General features: G+C 37.8%; 1 protein-coding gene across 1 annotated transcript; it reads left to right on the plus strand.

The window, feature by feature from the left end:
• Window positions 1-676: 676 nt before the first annotated feature.
• On the plus strand, window positions 677-17,405 carry GHRHR (growth hormone releasing hormone receptor). The gene is made up of 13 exons (XM_015852689.2): window positions 677-805; window positions 3,207-3,309; window positions 3,856-3,963; window positions 5,159-5,259; window positions 7,377-7,474; window positions 8,847-8,979; window positions 9,789-9,942; window positions 10,521-10,581; window positions 11,289-11,358; window positions 12,580-12,671; window positions 13,269-13,398; window positions 14,800-14,841; window positions 16,448-17,405. Exons 1-13 carry the CDS (start codon window positions 749-751, stop codon window positions 16,568-16,570), a joined length of 1,272 nt encoding a protein of 423 aa, XP_015708175.1. The 5' UTR covers window positions 677-748; the 3' UTR covers window positions 16,571-17,405.
• Window positions 17,406-18,180: the final 775 nt, after the last annotated feature.

Genomic DNA, 18,180 nt, shown 5'->3' on the forward strand with positions numbered 1-18,180 from the left:
TTGGTGGGAACTGCATACTGCTACCAGAGGTTATTTTAAAATCATGTACCATGACAAATTAAGACTGCAGTTTTAAGTTCTCTTACCAACTCTTTTTCATAAACTTGCCAGCTGAAAAATTGAATTTAACACGATGGGCTGAGTTCTTTATTATTTTTTGTTTAGTTTGCTTTTTCTATGCTAGCCCTCCACAGGGGAATATTTTAGTTCTCCAGATTATGTAGTTTCTGAAATGAAGTCTAAAGATAATAAAGGAATTTGACTATGATAAAAACACGGATGGGTGTTATACACCCGTAAATCTAGAGCTTCATCCTCTGGAACTGGACAATAAATGGTGGTAGAAACAGAGGTCTAATTTTATTTTCAACAGCCCTGTGAAAGCTGGCCCAATTTGGGCAAGGCAAAATGACTTGAAAAGTACTCCCTCCTAAAGTTATTTTGTGTTGTGGAGAGATTAAGTGGCATCTCTCCAGGAGGTGCTGATCTTCTGATAATTTTGGGAACAGTCACTCGATCCATCCATCCAATCCTTGTGTATACCGAGAAGTTAAAATGTGGAAAGCAGGTTCAATGCAGCTTAGGGAGTTGTTAATATTTAATTCCCACTTCACCATGCTGCTACGTCACTTCTGTGCAAAGGGATAAATGCTTCAGATCAGCAACTGATGGGAGAAAGGTAAGTCAAAAGGAAGGTGAAAGATGCTAAGGAAGATAAAAGTATTAAAGTCTGACTTTGCTTTGGAACATGAATCCTAGCACGTTATACCACTGCGTCCTGTACACACTGACTCTTGCGGTGCTTGTGAGTAATTGCATGAAATTAACTTTTCCTTCAGTGTTTTTTAATAATTGCTTGTTTTTTCCTTGAAGCAGATTGGATACAACTGTACTTCTTTGAATGAGTGTTGTTCAGTTATTTTTGTTCTTTTTATTTGTTTTAAATTGCAGTTAAACAAGGCAAGAAGCTATGAAAAGTGTGAGCAGCATCAGAAAGGACTCAATTTGTAGGATCTGTGTATCAGTGTTTTGGGTGCTTTCTTACCACTTGCTGAGGAGAAACATCGTTGGCAGAATCCTCCTTTTTGTGTGTAGGCTTTGAAAGATGGTAACAAGAAAATAGGGGAGAGCTGTCACATCAGATGAGCCTTGACAGTTTTCTTGATTTTCAGAATATGCAGCTTTATTAGTTCTCGTTTCATTTGCCTTTTTGGTAGTATTAATATTATTTAACGTGAGCAGCTCAGATACCTAAGGTAATAGATGAGTTGAATAAGAAGAGATACTTATGGTGGAGTTAGAAATATCCAACGACATTAGACAGCTTAGAGGTTTTGCTTATATTCTGCTTCTGGCAGTGATTAGGAAACCTGCATTTAGAATCACACACACAGCAGAAAAAGTATGAAAAGTGGGGGAAGAATATTTTCTTTTTTTTTGAGATGATGTTTCCAGCATCTTCTTTTTGCTACCCTTCTGCTGCACCATTTGCTCTCCCTTGAGAATCAGAACCCACAAAACATCTTCCCTGATTTATTGTTCCTCGAGGAGTGGCACAGCAGTTCTTTTTTCATGTATATAGAGAAAAAAAAGCACTGCAAAATGACTGCAAATATTTTTATTCACATGAAGTTATGCTTTCATTTGTGTTGCCCATGTGACGGTCTCTGCTTCCCTGTGTTCTGAAGATTGTAATTGCTCCTGTGTGGAATATCAGGATCCAGGTTAATAGTCAGTAAAATCACTGAAGGTCTCTGTAAGAATGTTCTCCATTTATACTAGAGAAATAGCATTTTCTTCTACATAGTCATGACAGCTGTGATGTTATTGGGATTATGCACTGAATAAAACTCATATGTTTACATGTAAGTGAATAATATAAATCCCATATTGTGCATTTACATATCTTATTGTAACAGAGGATGGGCAAACAATTGTTATTTTGCCTACAAAATAGTTTTGACATACAACCACCTCTTTTCATTGTTTGCACAAACTAATAACATGCTTTTCTTGGAAGAAATGAAGTCAACTTTTGGAGGGGTTTTGAATGTTTAAGAGGCTGGCTCTCACCTTCTATAAACCAAAGCTTCTTTTGCTGTCATCACTTGCGTGATCTTTACTGTAATGTGAGAAGAATGGAGATACTGAGCCATCCTGATGTGTAAAAACAGAGGAAAAGCAATATTTAATGGGCAAACTTTGCACAATATTATGAAAACGCCTAGAATAACTAAAATCAATGTCTTCTTTTTTTTTTTGCTCTGCGTGCATTTCTCTTTAGAGTATGATCTGGAAGAAGTTTTTGTTGATTTGCTGTTGTGTTTAGTTTTCTGTTTGGGGTTTTTTGGTTTTTTTTTTTTGTCACACTAACATAACTTTCAGCCGAGGTCTTCTGGCAACCAAGATTTGCATGATTTTCCATGGTTATGTGAAGCCACAACTTCCATGCAGAAACTAATGGACGCAGCAGCTGTAAATTTATCTTCTATTTGGAACACATCAGCGTTTATTTGCAGTTTCAGTTTTCCACATCAGCAAAGAGATTTCTGGAGGACAACCTGAAATATTAGCTCTGATCTTCTTAAAAAAAGTTTCACTCCTTTTACATGATTCCTTTGATTTCTACCCTTCAAAAAGGATTTGGGGGAAATACCCGTATCCTTAGTACATGCAAATAAGAGCACAAGAAAATCACTTACACTTTTTCTATGCTGTATTTACTTTATAAATGATAACCTGGCACACAAGGGTGGGTTTTGTGAGCCAGAACCCAACCCACCATCTCCAGCATGGAGGCAGGGGAGACTGGGGGAGACAACCAGTCTGTGGAGGTCAGTATCAAAATGAGTGAGGGAAATCAGGATCAAGCATGGCTCAGACTGATTAAATGGTTCCATGGGGACCATATTGGGCTGATGTCAGGCTGAGACATCATCAAATCAAAGTTGATTTCCCACCTGCTTATAATCTCCCCCTATAATACTGGATGTAATACTTCAGCCTTTTCTATTCCAGGCTGAACAAGCCCAGCTCCCTCATCCTGTCTTCATAGGAAAAGTGCTCCAGCTCCCTGATCATATCTGTGGCCTGTCTCCCTGGATCCAGATTTTGTAGGGGCTAAAGTCAGGCAGCAAATGAGTTGTGTCTTGTCAGATCCTTCCTAAAACTTTCTTCCTAATCAGCTGAAACTCCTCTTTCTGTAGGTTGCTGGGAATGTCCATCCAGAATGTGATTTTATAGAAGAGCTGAAGAAAAAGGAGGCTGAATGCCTGGAGAACTCAGAGGAGCATGGGAATGTAACGTCAGGTATCCATTAGAGAAGGATGAATTGAATGATAGAGAATAAACACCCTACCAGAATCAGGAGTCAGTCACTGTCAATGCATGCTTGAGTGTTTTATTCACTGTCCCACATCCCTGGGCACTGCTCAACTCCTCTTCCATCTACTTCCATACATTCAATTTTTCTTCTTTAATATTTTGTTCACATTCAAACATGGACAGTCTAATGGAAATTTCTTTGTCCTTCTCCTTCCCCTAGCTGAGTGCTGTCATGGTATCACGCTAGAGATGCTGGTCTTTAACAACGGCGCAGCCTCTTGAGATGATCTGGTCTGTCCTCCAGCAGAACTCACCCTCCCTTTTCCTAATTTGCGTTTGTTGCTTCATGGGTCTAATTAAAGCAGAGTAGATGTTTGCCTTGATCTGTTTATCTCTCACTATAGAACAAAAACTAAACTTAAACAATTTTTATAAGAAATGTGAGGGGCAGAGGGTTGAAGTTAGAAAAAAAATCTTCCATTTTGCTCAGATGTAACCATGCTTAAAAACGTATTTCACTTTCTGTCTGAGGTTGCAAGAAAACCTGGGACAAATTACTGTGCTGGCCAGAGGCAGATGCTGGAGAGACTCTTGCCTTACCTTGCCCAAACCTCCTCTTTCACTTCATGGAAGAGCCAGGTGATATATTATTTTGGTTGTATAAGTATTATTGGGCTGCATGCCTGGGACAAGCATATCTGAAAATGAATGATGAAGACAAAGCACTACCCCTGTACTCAGAACAGAGCATCACTGCAAAAGTTCCAATCAGATTGGAGGGTGCTGAGCAGATATCTCACATCCTATGCGTGATATACAGCCACATGTAAACCCATAGTCTGTGATAAGATCCTGATCCAAAGAACACTAAAATCAGTCAAGTGATTTGCATTGGTTTCCACAGGATTCAAGATCATCTTGCTGAGTAAATTTTGGACAGAGCTAGTAGAGGACTCATCTAGGTCAGAACTTAAGCATGAATATTTGTGAGATCTATGCTCTGATTAATTTGGGATGAAATGTAAGCCTGAGGAACTAATTATTTGATTGTTTCTTAAGACCAAGGTTGGCAATACAAAGCAGTATCTAGTCATTAAAATAGCATATGCATTGTACTGGGGTAAACACAAGGCCATGCAAGTTAATGCCTTTGTTAATGCTTACTCTCTGGATAAAGCTGGCCAGAAGCAACCTGCAATCCCATAAGGAGGAAATGATCATCCAGGAAATATGTAGATTTGGCAGTTCCACAAGAAAAAAAGTCTTCAAACCCCAACCTAAGCCTCATTCAGCACTTGCTAGCTATGAACAGGGGATAAAGAAAGTCCCTTTCATCTGCATACTTTCATTTCCTCTTCTGGGATTCTCTCACTTATCCTTCATCTGACTCAGAAATCTTTTTATGGAAATGTGCTATACTCACAGAACAAACTGCTTATTCCAGTGTCTGATCTCCAGAGAAAAGTAAGCCCCAAGGAAGGTGAGAGCAAGGAAGGGTACATTAGAGGGGTGAGAAATGAATGAGGAAGAAGCCTGATGTAGCAGTGCCTCCCAGTCTTCTTCAGTGGGCTTTCTTGACCCTCCTATGATTTCTTCCTTACCATTTCACCTCTACTTCTGACTCCCTGATTCTCTCACTTTCTTCTGTTTATCTCCAGAAAAAAAAACTTTTGTACCTGACTACCTGGATGTACGGTTCTGTCAGCAATGTGAGATAACAATGGCCATGGTTGTCTTCTCTTAGTACAACTTTCACACTAGAAAGACATCTCCTGGTTTTTATTTTCTGTGTTATGTGGCTCTTCACTGGTAAAAATAAGTGATTTTCTTTCAGTTGGGATAGTAAGAAGAAACTGCACAAAGAAAGGCTGGTCAGAGCCATTCCCTTCCTATCATATTGCTTGCCCAGTTGAAGATGGGATTCCACTTGAAGAAGTAAGTTGAATTAAATAAACATATGTGAGTGATGTGGTGACGTTACAGGATTCCTTTCTATTCCTGAAGATCACTGGGGAAGGAAACTCAGCTGAAGCTGAAGTATCTTACCAAGTAAGGAATATGATTCCAATTTTACTCTGGACACTTATTTTGAGGAACTACACTTTATTTTTCAGCTATAAGAGAGCAATATTAAGAAACCCAGCTGCAAATTCCATGCAATCACACTGTTCTGTTGAACTTACTTACAGATATAACACTTAAGATTCTCTTCCAAAATATTCATATGATATACATTAGGGCAATTTCAATAAGACCAAGCAGCAAGATGGTTTGGTGGTATCGCAGCACCAGTACAGCAAGTACACTGCTAGAGCACCACTACTCTGAACTCAGCAATGTCTAAGCACAGGATGAGCAAAGGGTTTCTCACCCTGAGTAACATAAAATATTCAGATCAACAAGGAAGTAAAAACAAAATATGTTTCATAGTTTATATCTGTGTATGACACATTGCTTCAGCTAGATTTACACACTCAGTGATATTTAGAATTTATCTGCAGAAGAAAAATAATATAGTGCCAAATGAAGATTAAAAAAATACTGCATATATTTAGTTTATGTTGTCATTGAGATATTTCTCTCATCTTCCCATTACTTTTCATGCTGATTGCTGTCATGTTGATAAACTCAGACTTCCTTCCCAGCCTCTGAGGCACAGTACCTGCTGCTCTCTATAAAAATCACTTGCACAAAAATCCTATCCTTTTCTTTCTTTTCTTGCTATTTCTTGTGTAAAATAAACAATCTTAATGAGTCCCCAGATCTTTCTTTTTTAGTACTGACTCACTTACCTCTACGTGAAGTCCCGCTCTGTATGTTTATCTACTTAAGGCTCGGATTGTTACTTGCTGAGTTTCTTGTCCATGGCTGATAAGTGGAAGATGCCAAGTAATGCAGGCCCAACACAGCTTTCATACACTTCTTGTGGAGGAGCGCCTTCCAGACCACCACCCATTAAAGGCCACTTTGTGCAGTTTCCAGATCATTTAACTTTTCCTATCTAAAAATGAACACACAAAACTATTTTGTGTAAGGCTAAGCTAACAACTCCATGGTGGATCTACGTCAGCTTTTTGGTCAAGATCAAGTGTAAGCTTCCTCTGATTGCCCCTGTGTTGTCATTGAGAGGTGGTCTCAGAAAGTCTGATGTGCTTGTCTATGGATAATAAATACTAAACTGAAAGACAAAAGCAAGGTGCACCTAGTGTGCTCTGACCAATAATAGAAGTCCAGCCAACTGGATTCTACTATGGTATCAGGAAGTGCTCACAACATAAATGAAATTAGCCATACCCAGTAGCGTGCTTATAATGTCTTTGGTGAAACTCAGGGCTCAAAACAAATACATGCCATCTTTCACCTTGAACTGTAGGTAGTTATACTGCACGGCTGCGTGGTTGTTAGGATGTAAGAATATTGTATGGGGGCCCAAGAGGCAGAGACAAGAGATAAAAGGGAAAGATCTACAGCTTGAAGCTTCTTCATTCTGATTTCTGTTTCTGTGCATGACAGCTGATAATGCTCCCTCAGAGACTGTGTCTGATAAGAGTTGCCATTGAGGTTGAAATGGATTTTGATTGACACTCTGAGAAAAAGTTGAACATGGAAGCAAGAAAGAAAAGGAAAGAAAACATCCCCAGGAAAAGAAAAATAATACTTTTAATTTATATATATATTTATTTATTTTAATGGAAAAGGGAATAGATGATAAAATTATAAGTAAGGAGATAGAGCAAAGGAAAGTGAAGAAACCACAAGGAAAAGCTGAAAGCATTCACTTTGTCTTTTCAGGGCTTATGAATGGGTTTGAAACCAACTTAATAAATAGTTCTTTATCAAACTGTGCGATGTTCACATACCCATAAAAAGGGTCTTCATAAAAGAAACAGTAGTGATGGATTTCAGTTGAAATTTCCTGTGGAATTAGGGTAAAAAGGCTGTCAGGGCTCTGAACAGATTGGAAGAATCGAATAAAGCAAAACTGCAAGAATCAGAACAGCAGCTGTCATCTGGCTTCAATTTATGTGACAAATCATTCTGTTCTATTACAGCAATCCTATTTTTCTACGATAAAGATCATCTATACTATAGGATACAGTGTGTCTATTACCTCACTCATTATTGCTGCGACAGTTCTTATGGCATTCAGGTATGTGAATCCTCTAATTTGATTCAATTAACAGTTCTTTGTGTCTTAGTCTATATACAACATGATTAGACAAAGGGAAGTAATAGAAACAGTAACTCAGAAAAATTAAATTTAAGACTTTCAGACAAAACTGGTTTAGTAATATTAAATTCAGATTAGAAAATAAAGATTATCGGGGAGACAAAGAAATAAGAAGAATTTGAACTGGGAAATAATCACTGACTGTCTGCTAGGAATAGTCAGTAATTCAGATAATAATAACCAAAAGATAAGTTTGCTTACTTTAGTTGCAATGAAGATAGACTTTGGTAAGGTATGTATGAGCCCAGCGGATTTTATGTCAAGGAAAATAAAGAACTCAATTCTGAGCCAGTGTTCCTGTGGCACTTCATAGATCACAATTGAAACATTTAGAACAAACAACATTCCTATGAAGTTCAGACTGAATTTAACACATTTGGTAACACTTCTTTCCCACTGAAAGCCCATACATTAGATACTTTAACATGCGTTTTAGAGTATTTGGGGTAAAAATTATTGCTTGTATTCTCATTCAGTGTAGATTTGATGCTTTCTACCATATAGGATTTATTTTACAAATCTTTGCTTACTTCTCGTGTTTGTGCAGAGTGAAAAATAAGATAACAAAATAAAACAATAAAGTAGAGATTTATTACCTCTTACTTTTCTCTGAGAATCAGCTTTCTCTGGGAAAAGTTTCTTGACCTCTTCTGCTTCCTAGTCTATGTCTGAACGTCAACAATTACGTGTATTGACATCCATTCTGACCCTGAGAAAACAAACCAAGTCAAATAATGGGGAAGAAAGAAACAATTGACAGAAAGAGACTTAGAAACAGGGAGGAAAGAGTTATAGTGAAGTGCCAACAATGGGGTTGGCATTTCTGTTTGGTAGTAAAATTCTGCACACGCTAACTGATCTTTAAGAGTAGGTGATACTGAGATTAATGGATCTGAAGGGAATTCAGCTTTTAAAGTCTGTATTTAGTAACAACAAGAAAAAATAACCTCTATTGGCTCAGTGTGAGAATTTAAAATAGGTGTGCCAAATTGTTTTAGAGCAATTGTCTGCATTAATTTCATTCATATGGTTAGTTTTTGGTGAGCTAAAGAAGTATTCTTTAATTCTTGGAAAGGCAATTCACACAGAGATTTAATGCAATTTAACTCAACCACAGTATTTTGCTATGCAGGAAACTTTGCTAAATAATCATTACCCTCTTCACTGAGGTTCAACTGTCTAATTAGTCAAGAGTATCTCTGCATGTCTGTTCTTGGGAATGGTATGGTAGTAATCAAAGTGATGTCAGTGAAGACCCTTCTTTAGTAGGACTTTTTTTCTTTTCTTCCAGGAGGCTACGCTGCCCCAGAAATTATATCCACATACAGCTCTTTTTTACCTTCATCTTAAAGGCTATTGCCATTTTCATTAAGGATTCTGTCCTTTTCCAAGAGGAAGACATTGACCATTGCAGCTTCTCTACAGTAAGCACGTGGAAAGCAAGATACTGTGGTGCTTGATAATTTTTTCATGCCATCTATGTATGGACTTACTATCCATTTCTCCTTTTGACTTTTATTTGTTTATTTGTTATTATTATTTCTGGTGGTAAACACTAATTAGTACCCTCAGGCACCGTGCTCTGGTGTTCTACTTCCATAAGGGTGGGTATTCTGTCCTTGTCCTGAATTCGCCAATCTTTGATCCTACTGAATCAGGTCTAGGGTGTGCTGTAGAAAAGAGTAGTGTCATTATTCTGTTACTCTTCTACGACCTACAGACTAAAATCAAAGATATCTTGAGCATCTCATAACATCTTTTTTCTGGAAAATTTGGATTTTGTGTTCTGACCGAAGCTTTGTATATGCAGGATACTGGACAACCAATTTAGCTTTGAACCAGTGACAAACATTGGCAGCAAGGTTGCTTTCAAACAGAGCTTAATTAGCTTATTAGCCACACAAAATTTAAAACTGGGGATAACAGAGAAATTGAAGGGTCTTTGAACATACTTATTTCCAAGGGCTACTGAGCATTTCCGTCTACTTGTATAAGCTACATTGAAAGGAGTCCATGTGCTTGGACACATCCCATGCTTGGGAGACCCAAGTATATTTATAGCACAGTGACAGAAAGTAAAATACAGTACAGACTGTAAGGGCTGTTAAGACCTGCCATAGTACACTTGACATTTGTAGGTCTTTAGACCCTTAGGCTTTGTAGATCCCACACTTCTGCAAATATAATTTACATATCCACGTCACATCATAATTATGACTTTTTTTACCTGTAGACTGAATGCAAGATCTCAGTTGTTTTCTGTCACTACTTCATGATGACCAATTTCATATGGCTGCTGGTGGAGGCTCTTTACCTTAACTGTCTACTACTCTCATCCCTCTCTCATGGAAGGAGATATTTCTGGTGGCTGGTTCTCTTTGGTTGGGGTAAGTAAGGATTTTTCATAAGATTAATGAAAGGCAAGATGTTACAAAAAGCTTTATTCATCTGATTAAAAAAAATAACCAAACAAAATGTAATTGAGCCTGCCTAACTGAAGTCAATAATGAAAATCAAACTGAACTGCTGAGTTTGCTTTTATTTTTACACACACATAAGTGAGGAGCAATCGAGCTTTTCAGAAGTATAGCATTGAAGTCCCTATGAAAGAAATAGGTTTTAATTGAGGTTTTAATGTGCTATCTGCATGCAAGGTAAGAACATATGTGAAATGTGTTCGTGTAGGTAAGAAGTTGCAGGCTCAGACCTCCCTGGCATCACTATGCTATGTGCAAGTAGCATCTGTATCCCTCTACATCTTCACATTGATGCATGATCACCAAATAGTCAGTGCTATATCTTATTTCATTCCATGAGATTTAGAGACCCACAAAGAATAATTCCAATTCCAAAAATGGCTGAGAAGTAGCATCTCAGCAGGGTTCCAACGGACATGATTTTGACTAACTGATGAAACCAGTTGATGAAACCAAAAAACAAAGTTTTTTGTTTAATTGTCTGACAGGTTTTCCAACACTTTTCACCTTTATTTGGATATTAGCAAAGTTCTACTTTGAAGACACAGCGTAAGTCACTGCTTGCTACATTACCAGATGAGTTATATTTTAAAATCAGTGGTAAATGTGAAGGCTCGAGTCATGGATATGGGAAAATAATATCAGTACATTATTGGCCTTTATCTACATCACAGTTTAGATAAGTGCCTGTGGTGGAGTTCTGAGTTTCCATTCCCCCATAGACATGGTGAATGGGGATTACACCATCTACTAAAGTATAATCTGGCAGCAGCATTGTAATTGTGTAGGGCATCCTTCCCAGGAAGTTGATATATTTAATTTGGCTGCAAGAGAAAAAGAGATTCCAATCAGATAAGGAGGATGATAAAGCAGTTTTTTTGGAGCTTCTATACAAAATACATTTGGAATTTCTGAACCTTGATGTTCAGACAAAATATTTCACGTTTTAAATACATGTCTTTGAAGAACAAATCTGTATATTTATATCTGTCATCTGTTCAAGTGTTTTGTTGGAACTATCACATTCTTGGCTATCTTTTAATGCTTCATGATAGCTCTGTATCTTTTTGAAGAGCACAGGATAATCTATAAGAAACCATGTCTTGTATGAAGCAGACACATATCTGAGTACTTGCAGTATACCTACACCTCCATAAAAAGTAGATCTATTGAGAATTTCACTGGCACTGTTATGTGGGGTCTTGAGTGCAGTGATTACGTACATGTCTTTTCTAAACTTATTAGTATTTTCTCAGATGCTGGGATATTAATCAAGACTCTCCTTATTGGTGGCTAATCAAAGGACCTATTATAATTTCTGTTGGGGTAAGTATTTCTAACTTTGTGAACACTACTGAGAAGAAAGAACAGTCTTCAAAATGCAAATCCAATTACTGTTCAAAGAACTGTTTTAGTTTAGAAATAAGGAAGAGGAATGGTAGAATTTGTACTGTAAAAATCCAGAATCAACCATGAATTTTAATATAATTTTTCAGTAGTGACAGATTTCTTTCACAAGTGATAATGATAATAGTAGCTCTTGATTTTTGTGTTTATTGAGTAAACTGATGGGCCTACAGTGATTATGGCATATGACTTACTCCTAATTGTCATTAAATTTGAGAAATCAGAGATTTCAGCTGGTCTAAGAGTGGATGGCCTTAAAACCATCTATCTAAAGATTAATTTAATTGGATGACAGATGAATACAAACAAGGCACATATAACAACACAAATGAATAATCTCAATTTGAACACTGGTCATAGTTACATGTTCCAATAAAATGTGATATTTCTACCACAATTAGTTTTCTGCTTACTATTTTCTGTCTCACATCCACATTTTATTCAGGGGATTACAGTAATTAATTCTCTGCTGGACTGTACTTATGTTTCACTGATGGATTTCAGAGTGCTAAACTGACTCATAGACTTTAGCAGGGCTATGCCAAATAGAAACTGGATAAAATTTACTTTGCAAATTAGGATTGACCATAGCCAGCTCTGGAGCTGAGATTCCTCAACATTCCTCAGAGTCAACATTGAGAAACAGGCGCTGTTGATGTGCAATTCATTTGATATCTGAGGTTGGAAGTGATGATCCCTAACTCCATCTGACAGCCTGTGGGTTATCTTGCTCTCCGTGACTGTAAAGAGAGAACAGGGTGATCAGCTCAAATGCAACCTTTGTAGAAATCTATATTCAAAAGGATGAATGCTGCTGTCTAAAGAAATGCAACAGCCAGCTCAAACAAGAATAAAAATATGTGCTACAAAGAATATGAATCAAATGAGATACTGGCAAAAGTAGCTTGCTTAACAGAAGTAAATTCTCAAGTTCTCATCTTGATCTCCTCTTCTGAAAATACAACCTACTGAGAGGGTTGAATGCTGCCAAAAGGGATGATTATAATGATAGTCTTCCACAGGTTTCATTGAAACTATACAAATGACAGTGTAACTGAAAGCAAATAATGATGTTTATTGAAAAGTTTAATATGAGAAAGTAACGTTTCATTTTTTTTCCCCAATTTTATTCTTAAACAGGTCAATTTTGTCCTATTTATCAACATCATCAGAATTTTGCTGAAAAAACTAGACCCTAGACAAATCAATTTCAATAACTCATCTCAGTACAGGTAGTGTATGGAACAAAAAAAAACAACAACCCACTGCCAGTTAATTTAATCACAAAAGTTTACGTAATTTTTCTAAACAGAAGTACGTGCCCAGTGACAAAACCAGCCTCAGTTTAGCTGTCATTTAATATTAGAAATTCACAATACTATCTTATTTACTTTGAAACTTATCAAAGGAGTAAATTGTTGTCTGGAGTTGTCTATCTATGGACATGAACTATACAAGGAGATTGTATTAATTAATCTTTGTGTATTTACAAGTAAATATAAAAAATTCAGTGTCTCAGTAGAGCAAAATATATTCTACTGCATGCTTTTTTCCCAGAATTACAATTTCATTTGGAAAAGTGAATGCCAATATACTTTATGTCATAAATATAGTTTTGCTAATAAGGCAATAAGCACAAGAAGTGTCTTTCCAGCTATTTTCTCATTATATTTTCTGACTAGCATTATAGTCCAAGGAGATAAGAACTTAATACCTAGATATTTAGATCTCCTCACTAACTTTTGTTCATCATTACTGCATATTGCATGCATTGTTCTTTACTCTGCAAAAAATAATATTCCCTTACTTCTTCTCATGGCACCTGTTAGACGCCTCTCAAGGTCAACTCTCCTTCTAATTCCATTATTTGGAACCCATTATATTGTCTTCAATTTTCTTCCGGAATATACCAGCCTTAGCATTCGGCTTTATTTAGAGCTCTGCATTGGATCTTTTCAGGTAAAGTCACTGCTGAAACTTCAGTTCCTTCTTTGTAGATTTTCTAATTTAATCCTGTTCTTACGTGACAACTAAAAGCAAACAAAAGATAACTGTATCTTGAAGATAGTATCTCCTCAAGGTTCTTTTCTGGGATACAGATCTGAAGATGCAGTATGCATCCTGCCTGGATGTATGTTAGACTGTGTATTTGCAGATCACCAGTACAAGGCCAAGCTTTTATTATACATGCGTTGGTTCAACATTGGGTCAAAGTCAGACAGGATAAAGCCATCTTTGCTAACTGCCCACAGGCCTTCCCTTACTTCACTGACAAGATCAATCCATTTGGGGCTGACAATAGAACATCCAGAGGCAATCAAAGCTGTAGGTCCTGCCCCCTTTCCAATCCTTTGGCCAAGAATACATTTGTAGCTTAAATATATTAAGAAATAGCTGTGTTGGGAGTAGATATCTCACAGACTGCTGCTCTGGGAAACTGAACGTGCTTTTCCCCCTGTGGTAAGAAATAAGTGTTCCATGTATTTAGGGTGTCCCAAGTACTTTGAATTGACATACAAGGTATGAAATGCTTGGTGAGCTTGCTGCCAACTGGAACAGCAACTGGGGCTGTCCTGACATATCCCTCCAGGTAGATTTATTGCCTGAGTTAAAAGCAAGACAGCACTCTGCTTCCCTTTGCTTTCCTCTCTGTCTCTGTGCTGCATCTCAGAGTTTAAAAGAAACAGATGCGTGCAATCCTACCTAAACTTCAAAAGGGAGCACATCTCTCTCTAAGTGGCTGCGTGGCATCAGTTGTCAGTGAGCATTACTGGAAATCCACAAGCTGTGCTGGTTCAGTCCTTCTGCAGATTTAACTCATTGTGCCAACCCTGTACAATCACCCCTGCACAACTGAATCCTGAGCCTCCATAGCTGGATCTGCCCTTCACTGTTAACTAACAAAATAAGAAAAAAGGAAGCCGAACAAAAAGGCGATGTGTTCAGTGAAAACCTGACCACACAGATGCACTGACCCCTCGGATTTTCCCTTATTTACCTTAGTTCAGAAACTTTACCAATGCATTCAGTTCATTCATCTGATCCATTGCAAAGATGGAAGTTGACAGAAAAGCTGTATGAGCTCCTTGGCTGTAGAAGGGGTATACTTTTGTAAGCATAATTTGACGGTTAATTTGCTGTATTGTGTATTCTTGTGAATTTCTATGACCTCACTGACTTTGATGACAGGCAGTTAACCAGTTGATTACCTGACGAATCGGCTTTGCTGGAGGCACATGATTTGTAAAAACACTATAATTTAAGTGACTCACATGCACAGCACTTCCATGGAGTCTGTGCCAGTGGCTTTTTCAAACAGTAATAACACTCAACTACTGTTTGTCTCTGTTTCATCCTCAGGGTTTTATTGTAGCACTCCTATACTGTTTCCTGAACCAAGAGGTAAGGGAAATACACCCTTTAAAATACTGATTTGACATGCAGATTTATGAAGTTAATAATTAGTTAATAATCATGCGAGCAGATAATCTAATCCTTTTAGTTTTCCGGGATAGTCTGTTAACACAGGAATCAGTGGATTTTCATTTCAATTTTCTTCATGAGAATGAAGCCATCTAGTGGAGAAACGAGCGGTTCCATCCTTTACAATTTCTACCTGTTGCTCCAATGAAAGGAGAGTCTTAATGCATGCCAAGGCACAGAGCACCAGCCCTGAGGGTGTCAGAGCTGTGTTTAGGAGTTGAACCCTGTTCCTAATCATAACAATGAAATGCAGAGAAAGATTCAAGTACAAAGTGCAATCATCTGTGATAGAGACAGCTGATTCCTGGGTTGTATAGACTAGATCTCCATTCTCCAAGCCTAAAGTTTTGGGCTGGTTAAGCTGGAAAACAGTATTTAATTGACTTATCAACTATGGTCAATATTTATATGATTATTTAGTAAGTATTTTATCAAATCTGAAACGGAGTGACTTCAAATATTTTATCACTACTTAGCATTTTGGTTGAGTTTATGACTGCACATATTTGAATTATGCTCAGCTAATATTCCTGTTCACCAGAGATTATTAATTGACTCTAATATCTTCTGATGATAGACTCATTAGCTTTAGATCCAGATGGATACTGCAGACATCCAGCACTTCAGTTTAGATATTTCTTTCCTATTAAGAATCTGGGAAGACACATTTGTAATGAGATTCAGATGCTAAAACAGGATTTGGTGTCTGGTCTGGATGCAGTCCGTGTTTAGTGAACATGCCAAGGCATGGCACACATGCTTGTCAACAGCAGAAAGCAAATGATTGCTTGTGGCTTTTCCCCCTTGCTATCTTAAATTGCAAAGTAGTAGTGTTTCTTAGCCACAAATCCAGGAATGCAGACTAAGGAACTCGATGCAAATTATACTGTTCTAGAAACAGATGGGAACAAGAAGACATCTCTTAGTAATTGGGGAAAGCAAACAATGTGGAGACAATGTGTTTAATTGCACAGATGGTTTTGGTAGCATCACTTCTGGAATAAATGGTTTAGAAATTTAAAAAAAAAAAAAAAAAGAGGGTGAGGGAGAGGGAGAGAAAGGAGGAGACAAAATATACTGAAAAAAAGGTAAGAAAACATTCTGTTGGTGGAGAAAATAATTTTCAGAGTTAGAAACCTCAAGTTATTTCATTTTTCCTTTTTTCCCTTTTTTCCATTTTTTCCTTTTTCCCTTTTTTTCCCTTTTTTCCCTTTTTTCCTTTTTTTCCCTTTTTTCCCCTTTTTCCCCTTTTTCCCCTTTTTCCCCTTTTTCCCCTTTTTCCCCTTTTTCCCCTTTTTCCCCTTCGCTTCCCTTCTTTTCCCTTCCCTTCCTTCCCTTCCCTTCCTTCCTTCCCTTCCTTCCCTTCCCTTCCCTCCCTTCCCTTCCCTTCCCTTCCCTTCCCTTTTCCTTCTTCCTTCCCCTTCCCTTCCCTTCCCTTCCCTTCCCTTCCCTTCCCTTCCCTTCCCTTCCCTTCCCCTGCTCAATGGTGTTTGACCACATAATAACATTCTCCTTTCCTTTTGAGGTGCAAACGGAAATTGGTCGGAGATGGCACGGTAAGAGATATGGACTTATGCCAGTTTGGAGAAGGACAAGATGGACAGTGCCAACCAGTTCTGGAGTAAAAATGAATACATCTGTGTGCTGAAGACAGCCTCAGAATCTGGAGTATTATTTCCCTAATAAGCCTGATTAGGGAAAACAAACAACAACAAAAAAACCTTAACAATGACAGTTTATTGAGAGCTAATTGGAGCAAGATCCACTTCTGCTGAAATTCTGCCTGCCAGATATCTCTTGCATTACAAGGGCTGAAGTGATGGATTGACTGACTTTCCAGTTGAAATCGCCCTCTCATGGATAAAATATTACAACACAGCAAATGCAGATATTGCTTTATTTTCATTCCCTGTCCATATTCTTTTACTAATGAATTGCATAGCATAATGTGTCAGGGAGTAGGATCAGGAGCACCCTTCAGCGACACCAAACATGACCAGCTCTGGAAATGAGTACTTGATCTTCACACAGTGGGATCAGGAGTCTATCAAGCATGTTCAACCTTTGTTCTTTATTTTGTCTCTGTAGAGATGCAAATAGGAAATGAAATGCCCTGTCAAATTGCAACACATGACTAAAACCTTCTGTTTCTTCTTCTGTTCTCCCTTTACATGAAATAGTCTCAATATCGATGGCAAAAACAAATACACTCCCATATCCAAGTGTTATTCCAGTAACTACGGAAGTCTTTTGAAAGCCAAATATCAGAAAGAAGAAGACACGGCTCCATGAGATAGTTAGTAAGGAATGACTGCTCTTTACAAGCAAATTGAAAAGAAAAGTAATAAATGTGTTCTGAGCAGAAAGAGAAAGGCTGGGGGAGCATTAGGAATATTGCTAAGTATCTTCTCATATCTGACTGGTTGTGCTTAGCAGTGTTGTAATATATTCAGAAGCCTGTAAATAAACATGCTCTTCTAGTATTTGGGTTTGTGATCTTATTTTTTCCCAAATGGTTATTGTAATCTGTAGATGAGCTGATTGATTCACTTCTTTGCAGGGAACATCAGAGCCTGGAAACATGAGGAAAGCTGAATGGTACTGAGCAGCAAGGACTATCAGACAATGCATTTTCATTCTACTCTTTGGGTTGTTCCAGTGTGCTGCTAAGTACAACTATGCAACAGGAATGGTGATAGTAACAGGTGGAATTATTCTCCTTTCTCCTTCATTCTATCCAGATAATTATATGTAATGGAATTGTAGATAACTAGAAAAAATGGAAAGTTATGAGCTCTAGTTTACACGTGAAAGCTGAATGCCAAGCAGGTGTCATCCTTCCTCTTAAACAAAAGTGTTTTTCTCTTTGTTTCTTTCCTCCATCTTGTGAATAACACAGCCATGTTCCAGTTCAGTGCTGAAGGTTGGAGGACAGTCTGAAGGAGTGTGGAAAGTGTTTGTTTCCATCACTCCACAGAACACAGGTTATGTTGTAGGACCTATGGAGTTCATGTTTATTACCTTCCTTTATCCAAAAAAGTTCAAGACGAGCTAGATGGAAGAAAATGCTGAGTGGCCGATGATCTCTTTCAAGTGAGTAACAGAGGTAAATTTGCGTGGTTTTCACTCATACAGAGCATCTAGCTAATGTGAAAAAGTGGCGTGGGAATGACCTGTAGACTTGAATGCAGAAGTATTTGAGTGAGTCTTCTTTCCTGAAAAAGGAGGTGTTTCAGCCTTAGCAGATCATTGTCTCTA

The sequence above is a fragment of the Coturnix japonica genome, chromosome 2 (assembly GCF_001577835.2).
Source record: "Coturnix japonica isolate 7356 chromosome 2, Coturnix japonica 2.1, whole genome shotgun sequence".
NCBI lineage: Eukaryota > Metazoa > Chordata > Aves > Galliformes > Phasianidae > Coturnix > Coturnix japonica.

Excerpts from the sequence above, each read along its gene's own strand:
- GHRHR (XM_015852689.2), top strand. The coding sequence starts at position 749 with ATGAATCCTAGCACGTTATACCACTGCGTCCTGTACACACTGACTCTT. Across the intron at positions 3,310-3,855 it reads GCATGGGAATGTAACGTCAG|GTTGCAAGAAAACCTGGGAC; the intron begins GTATCCATTAGA and ends TTTCTGTCTGAG. Across the intron at positions 13,399-14,799 it reads TCTGCATTGGATCTTTTCAG|GGTTTTATTGTAGCACTCCT; the intron begins GTAAAGTCACTG and ends TTTCATCCTCAG.